This window comes from Triticum aestivum, chromosome 1D (genome assembly GCF_018294505.1).
Source record: "Triticum aestivum cultivar Chinese Spring chromosome 1D, IWGSC CS RefSeq v2.1, whole genome shotgun sequence".
NCBI classification, from domain to species: Eukaryota; Viridiplantae; Streptophyta; class Magnoliopsida; order Poales; family Poaceae; genus Triticum; species Triticum aestivum.
In genome coordinates this window covers 395,987,472-395,995,487 of record NC_057796.1, presented here as the reverse complement: position 1 = coordinate 395,995,487, position 8,016 = coordinate 395,987,472, and the positions used below count along the sequence as shown (strand labels likewise).

General features: G+C 47.3%; 1 protein-coding gene across 1 annotated transcript; it reads left to right on the top strand.

The window, feature by feature from the left end:
• The first annotated feature begins 4,318 nt into the window (after positions 1-4,318).
• LOC123170938 (uncharacterized protein At5g39865) lies at positions 4,319-5,471 on the top strand. Its single transcript, XM_044588642.1, has one exon. It carries the CDS (start codon positions 4,362-4,364, stop codon positions 5,115-5,117), a length of 756 nt encoding a protein of 251 aa, XP_044444577.1. The 5' UTR covers positions 4,319-4,361; the 3' UTR covers positions 5,118-5,471.
• Positions 5,472-8,016: the final 2,545 nt, after the last annotated feature.

Below are 8,016 nucleotides of genomic sequence, written 5' to 3'. Positions count from 1 at the left end.
TCATTCCGATACAATCCCACTCTCTCGCTTCTGCTCTCTTTTACTGCATTAGGACAACAACGATTCATCTGCTACTTGCTGCGGTAGTTGAACCCCTTATCCTCTGCATGACTTGTCATTGCCACAGTAAATAGATGAAACCCACTAGCATGAGTAGGAGTTGTTTGAGCCCTGATGTGCTTACTCATTCATGCTTGTTTGTCATGCCTGCTACTGCTTAGAGTTGAGTCGGGACTGATTTATCGGGGATGAATCAGCATGGTGATGAACATGTCCTACTGTGTGTGAGTTAAGTGTGTGAACACGTTTTGGTAAAGGTAGCGGTGAGAGGCCATGTAGGAGTACATGGTGGGTTGTCTCATTGAAGCCGTCCCCAGGAACTGAGTTCTGTGTTTGTGATCCATGAAAAGCTACTACCATGCATTGGGCCCTGAAATATGACCCCGCTCGACTTCTTAACCACCCTAGTCCTCTCTCCAGGAGTTGCAAGTAGTTTCTAGTGTTTCTAGTATGCTGGAGGCCGTGCGCAGCGCTGACCCGACGGGTGGGCTGTGATGCGGTAGGCACGTGGCACGGTGTACCGGGCGCCCGTTTGGTCTCTCGGGAACCCTGCACACATCATTCGGGGCCGTATGTGGAAACTTCGGCCGGACTCCCCGCGGATGGAACCTGAATAGGCGATAAACCTGGACTAGAGACTTGAGTGTTTAGGTAGGTCGTGGTCTACACCCATGTTGGCTTTCGCTTGAAGTCTGCCGAGCACATGTCGTGTGCAGACGCTAAGTGGTGGAAACATGTATGAAGAAGTACACCCCTGCAGGGTTATAAACAATCTATTCGAATAGCCGCGTCCGCGGTAAAGGACCTCTGGGTTGCCTATACAGTTCATAGACAAGTGAAAGTGGATACTCTAAAATGCGCAAGATAAGCGTGAGTGCTATGGATGGCCTTCTCGTAGGGAGACGGGAGCGGATCCATAGTGATTTATTGATATGGTGAATATGTGGACTCGTGTGCGCCACCTCAAAAGAGATGCTTGCAGTCGTAGTTCAGGATAGCCACCGAGTCAAAGCTGGCTTGCTGCAGTTAAACCCCACCATCCCCTTTGTTGATAATGATGCATATGTAGTTAGTTCTGATGTAAGTCTTGTTGGGTACATTTGTACTCACGTTTGCTTAATTTATGTTTTTGCTGAGAGACTCCAGTCTCACTAGTAGTTCCGCGTGGACTTCGACGTTTAGCTTGTTACCTCAGCTACGATCTTGTGCCCTTGACAGGATCTGGTAGATAGTCAGACTTCTCAGCCTTTTTCATTTATAGATGTCTGTACCCAGACATGTTAAGCTTCCGCTTGTGCTTTGACTTGTATGCTCTGAATGTTGGGTCACGAGACCCATGTCTGTAATATCTCGCTCCTCGGAGCCTATTGAATAAAGTACTTGAGTTGTAGAGCCATGTTGTATTTGCACATAACGAGCATACTGTGTGTATGTTATTGAAATGCTTGGTATGTGTGGGATCTGACTATCTAGTTGTTTATTCTTGGTAGCCTCTCTTACCGGGAAATGTCTCCTAGTGCTTCCACTGAGCCCTGGTAGCTTGCTACTGCTCCGCAACACTTAGGCTGGCCGACATGTGTCCTTCTTCCTTCCTGTGTCTGTCCCTTCGGGGAAATGTCACGCAGTGTCTACCGGAGTCCTGCTAGCCTGCTACAGCCCGGATTCTCCAGAGTCCTGTTAGCCCAGCTGCTACAGCCCGGACTCACTCGCTGATGACCGACACGTTCGTTGCTGGGTCATGTATGCCTGTCCCTGTAAGTTAGCGCCACTTTGGGTTCATGACTAGCCATGTCAGCCCGGGTTCTTTGTCATATGGATGCTAACAACACTATCATATACATGAGCCAAAAAGCGCAAACGGTCCCGGGCCTGGTAAGGCGACACCCGTGGGAATACCATGCGTGAGGCCGCAAAGTGATATGAGGTGTTACTTGCTAGATTGGTGTGGCATAGGATCGGGGTCCTGACAATCTCTAAGTATAACAAACAAGTTGGGTCAATTCAATATGATCGTTCTTCTAACATCACACTCTCAAGGTTGTCGGCATCCTTGTTACACTTAAGTTATGCCTATGATCTGGAAAACATAACCAGAATGCAACACTTGAGCTAGTCCTAGAGGCGAGACCAGAAATCAGGTGTTACCGTTTATAACTCTACACGTGCTTATGGGTTTTCCTTTGAATCACATATTGAAGAACCATGTCAGTTTAGCATAGAGTGTAAACATCTAATTATAAATGTGAAAATAGATAATACAATTATTATTCCCTCTATGGCAAATTTCCAACAAAATCATGTTCATTGCGTTCCTAAAATGCATTTTTACGTGTTGTTCCTAGTAAGAATAATAAATTGATCTCTCACATGACCGTGAAATGATATAGAATGTGCAATAGTTATAGAAAAATAAATAAAGATACTATTAATTTAAATTTCTTGATCTAATGTTAGAATATCCATCTGAGCATTTATATTTTTGTTATCTTGATAGCATACCATGCTTAGTGCAAATAAGAACGGTTTCACGCCTCATGGTCAAGTTAATAAAGTGTTCCATTTGATGCAGGAATACTTGGGAAAAATAAATAAAATAACTTAATCATCCTAACTGCAATTACAACAAATGATTATTAACTTCCATCAAAACTTTACACGTGAAAAGAAAGGCAAAGATGATGGAAATAATAAAACAATCAATACAAGGTACCTGATCAATCATGAAATGATAATTAATTCCCTAAAGAAACCATGAAAAGGATAACAGCAACAAAAGGTAAACCATGCATGGCCTGAACAAAATGTTATAATCAGTGACGCTATTATCATGCTAAAAAATTTCCACACATAAAATCAATGTACGACACTGACACAGTTCAAAACAACTAAACGTTGATCAAATATAAGCATACAATGAAGAAGTTTAACCTATCATAGATTCTTTGCAATCGTTGTGGGAATCATCCTAAAAGACATTCCTTCACAGACTTTGGGGGTGGGGGTGGGCTATCAACCCTAGTACACAGAGTGCAAGCCATCATGTTCTAAAAAAAGAGTGAAAGCCATCAGTGTAAACACACATATGAAACATGTGAATAAATTAAACTAGAACGAATCCCAGGAATGCAGGAAACAAAAACCTTATGGAGCATGCTGCTTCGCACTACCAAAATACGCATGAGAAACAGTACATCGGTTAATTTTCCAACAACAAAAAAATGCTAAAATAATACCATGACTTTACTACCTCGAATAAAAAATGTGAACATGTCCATACAAAAAAAAAGCCATAACTAAGGAAAACTCAAATCACGGATCAAGAAAATAGGGAAGTACATGCAACAACCTTCCTTTGGTCACATGGCCGATTGAAGAAACCTCCACACAAAAATCGCCCAATTCCTTTGCTTCCATTGCAACCAAGAGATGAAAGAAGAAGAGTATCGAAAAATGATGGTTAGTAAACTGAACACCGGGTTTATTTACACGACTCAAAGGCACGATTACCAAACAAAGAAAAGAGAAACCAATCCAAAGTCCGCGGGATTGAAGTCCAAGCCCCAGACAGAAAAAGCCCACAAAAGACACGTTGAATAGGCCACAACAAACTGAAAAAGAGTCGTCACAATTCAATCAAAGGTTTATTTTCCTTTGATGACGAGTGTCAATGGTAAGGCTTCGGAAGCGAACACGATAATCACGTGGCGCAAACCAATAATTGGAATAAAATTTAATTTTCCAGCTAAGGAAGGTAATGACTCTGGACTATTTTACCCTCCGCGTAATATCGGAATTCGAAAGTCTTTATGCGCATCCAAATGTGGTCACCGCATTAACGCTCCATTCATGTAGATAGTGGGTACATTTTAATGGTGGCGGAGATTTCGAGGTCTCCTTCCAATACTAAATTTGTAATTATTTGGATATAGCGCACTCAAGTTTAATGCGTTTCTTGGGTTATCGAAGCGGGGATGCCTGGCGTGTCATCGCGATCTCACAAAATCTAAGCACGACCGCCTATTTTGTGTTATAGTCCAAAACACATGTAAAATATAAAATATATACTTGTCAGGAAAAAATTGTGTATCTTATCGAATTCTTTTGTGTTATGGTAAATTGAAAGTTTGTGAGGTGATGTTTCCTAAAATTCTTGGCAAATCCCTGAAAAAAGTGACATGTTTAAATAGGCTGGGTTTTCAAACCGCGCCCCATAAAACCCACCCCAAACGAACGAGGCCGGCCACAAGGCAAAGCGCAGACAAAACCCCGCCGCTTCCGTCCCCTCCGTCCTCGTAGCCCCCATGGCCATGTGGCCTTCTTGGGTGAAGACGCGCGCTTCCAGTTCCAAATCCTCCCCACCCACCGCGCTCGTCGCCGCTGCCGCCACCACCCGGCGCTTCTCCATCGCCTCCCACTTCCCCTCCCTCAAGGACATCCCGTCGCTGGTCCGCCCGGAGCACCCCCGCCCGCCGCGCGTCTTCCACCGCCTCCGCGTCGCGGCCTCCGCCCTCCGCCTCCTCCGCGCCCTCAAGTCGGCCTCGGCGCACGCCACCGCCCGGGAGCTAGAGGTGCACGTCGTGCTCTACTCCACCTCCCTCCGCGTCGTCCGCCGCACCTACGAGGACTGCTACACCGTGCGCTTCATCCTGCGGGGGATCGGCGCCACCGTCGACGAGCGCGACCTGGCCGTGGACAACGCCTTCGTGGCGGAGTTCGCCGCGCTCCTGCCGCCCCGCCTGGGCCTGGCCCTCCCGCAGGTCTTCGTGGACGGCCGGCACCTCGGTGGCGTCGAGGAGGTCCAGCGCCTCCACGAGTGCGGCGAGCTCAACCGCATCGTCGCGGCCCCGATATCCCCCGGCCCGGCCCATCCCCCCTGCGGCCGCTGCGGCGACGAGCGCCACGTGCCCTGCGGCAGCTGCGACGGGAGCCGGAAGAAGCACAGCGACGACGGGAGCGGCAAGAAACAGAGCGACGAGGACGGCGTCCTCACCTGCGCCGCCTGCAACGCGAGCGGCCTCGTCCGATGCCCGGACTGCCTCTTCCCGGCGGCCGCCTGATTGAGATCCAGTCAGTACTCGGCTGTCCAGTAACTGAAACTCTTTACTACTGGCAGCAGTAGGACAGCTACTCCTCATCGACGACAGCTGCTCAGGTCAAAGAGACCACCTGCATGCCCAGCTCGATATACTCCATTTAGTTACTACTAGTCAAACTAGTTCAAACTTCAAAGCTGGTTACACCATTGGCTTAGCTGGGGTCTGGACAGGAGTTTTTTTTTTTTTGAAATATAATTTAGCTTCGGCATTACAACTTTCAGAAGATTTGCTGCTCATTTCCCTCCTCTTGGTTACTCCAATCCTGGACGAACCAGACGAGAATTATAATACAATTATACTCCTACTTGGTTGGTCTCTGTACCTGTTCGTGCGTTTCAAATCTTTTTAATTCTCAATCAATGGCACGGGCTTCGCGTGCTGCTTGCGTGCCAATGTTTACCGGTGGGAGGCTCGTTGGTGTGTTTGCGCACGCGACATACACGATATACCCATGCAGCTAGCGCATGCTCATCACAGTTGTGGCGTGAAGGGGAGAGCTTCATCTGGCCTCTCCCATGATTGCCCGATGTTTCGTCGCGGGGTACGGCAAACGCTCCAGGCACTGGTGTCGGCCAATCATGGCTCCTACGGGCGGCACGACACGGCACTCGGCGCATCGGCGGAGGGCACGGCGAGCCGAGAGATGGCTGGGTTCGACTTCGAGGGGTAGGGTGGGATCATGGGAGTTTAACGGCACCCACATGATGGGTCTCGTCGTGCCCTCAGCTCTCACGCGTGTATGCCGTGTGCGTGTACCCGTCTGCGGCAGGAAGAGAAGTCAGGGCCGGGAGCGCGGTGACCGTTGGGCGGTGTGGACTCTAGAGCGCGCGAGGGGAAAGGGAGCGGCGGCCGACGCGGCAGGTGCACAGCTCAGCGGTGATCGGCTCTTCTGTTCGAATGGACCGCAGCGTGCATCAGCTTGGCTCACAGCACCAAGAGCCTTCTGCGCCATGGAACGAAATGGCGCACACGCACCTGGTCATCATGGATCGGCCCAGCACGAGCGCGCCACACTACTAGCCAAGCCCATTCGTTCGCTCGATCGTGCTTGCTTCACTGGTAGCTCACTTTATCCCAGTGAAAACCATTTATACGAGTGCGAAGTTGGCCAAGATATATATGATCAGGATCGTATGTCTGCATGGAGTTCTGAGGACCATCGTATCAGATAGGGGGACCCAGTTTACTTCGAAGTTTTGGCACCAACTGCACCAGACTTTGGGAACCAGACTAGAGTTCAGTACAACATTTCATCCGCAGACCGATGGAGAGACCGAGGGAGTCAATCAGATTCTAGAGGACATGTTAAGAGCTTGTGCTAGATTATGGATCTAGTTTTTTTTTTGCGGGTGAGATTATGGATCTAGTTGGGATGATAATTTGCCTTACGCAGAGTTCTCATACAACAATAACTACCAAACCAGTTTAAAGATGTCACCCTTCGAAGCCTTGTATGGAAGGAGGTGCATGACACTGTTAGTGTGGGATGAAGTTGGAGACCGTTAGTTGTTTGGACCGGATTTGGTTAAAGAGTCCGAAGAGAAGGTTAAGTTGATTCGAGATAGACTGAAGGTAGCTCAGTCCAGGCAGAAGAGTTATGCAGACTCAAAACGCAACGAGGTAGTCCATGAAATCGGAGACAGAGCATATCTTCGTGTGTCACCTCTGCGAGGAGTTAAACGGTTTGGAGTTAAGGAAAAGTTAGCCCCGAGATTTGTGACCATACCGAGTCTTGGAGCGTATGGGAGAGGTGGCCTACAAGTTGGAGTTACCCGAAGGACTGTCAGGAGTTCATGATGTGCTTCACGTTTCCCAGTTAAAGAAGTGTCGTGCTGAGATGGCCGATATTCCTCTAAGAGATACAGTGCCCCTGGAAGCAATTCAGTTGGATAGTGATCTGACCTATGAGGAGAAACCAGTCAAGATTCTCGAGTTTGCCAGCCGAGTCACACGCAATAAGGTTATCAAGTTTTGCAAAGTTCAGTGGAGCCACCATACCGAGGATGAAGCCACCTGGGAACGAGAGGAAGATCTACGCAAAGACCACCCACACCTATTTTCTAGCCAAACCGAATCTCGAGGGCGAGATTTATCTTAAGGGGGGTAGGTTTGTAACATCCCAAATTTTCAATTTGGAATGTTATACATAGGTCATCATATGCATATCATATTTTATTTGCATTTTGCTTTGCGATCCTCGAAATTCTAAGCAACTCAAGGACCCACGGAGAGAGTTGGGTATTTCACCGTTTTCATATTTGAATTTTCTCAAAATATCAAAACAAGGATCATTTTGGGTTTTAATTATTTTTCTCTCCAAAAATATTTCATATTAAAAATATATGGGAGGAGATAATATGACTTCTCCAAGATTGATCTACGATCAGGATACCACCAGCTGAAGGTTCGAGAACAGGATATACCTAAGACAGCTTTCACCACAAGGTACGGGCTATATGAGTACAAGGTTATGTCATTTGGATTGACTAATGCCCCTGCCTATTTCATGAGTATGATGAATAAGGTGTTCATGGAGTTCTTGGATAAGTTTTTCATGGTGTTCATTGAAGCTATCTTGGTATACTCGAAGAATGAAGAGGAATACAAGGAGCATTTGCGTTTAGTTCTCGAGAAGCTCAGGGAACTCAGTTATATGCCAAGTTCAACAAATGCGAGTTTTGGTTGAAAGAAGTTGGATTTCTTGGACATGTTATATCAGGAGAAGGTATAGCAGTAGACCCTACCAAGGTTCACTCCGTCACTGATTGGCTAGCACCCACCTCAGTAGGAGAGATCCGCAGTTTTCTTGGACTCGCGGGATACTACCGGAGATTCCTTGAGAATTTCTCTAAGATTGCGA

Excerpts from the sequence above, each read along its gene's own strand:
- LOC123170938 (XM_044588642.1), top strand. The coding sequence starts at position 4,362 with ATGGCCATGTGGCCTTCTTGGGTGAAGACGCGCGCTTCCAGTTCCAAA.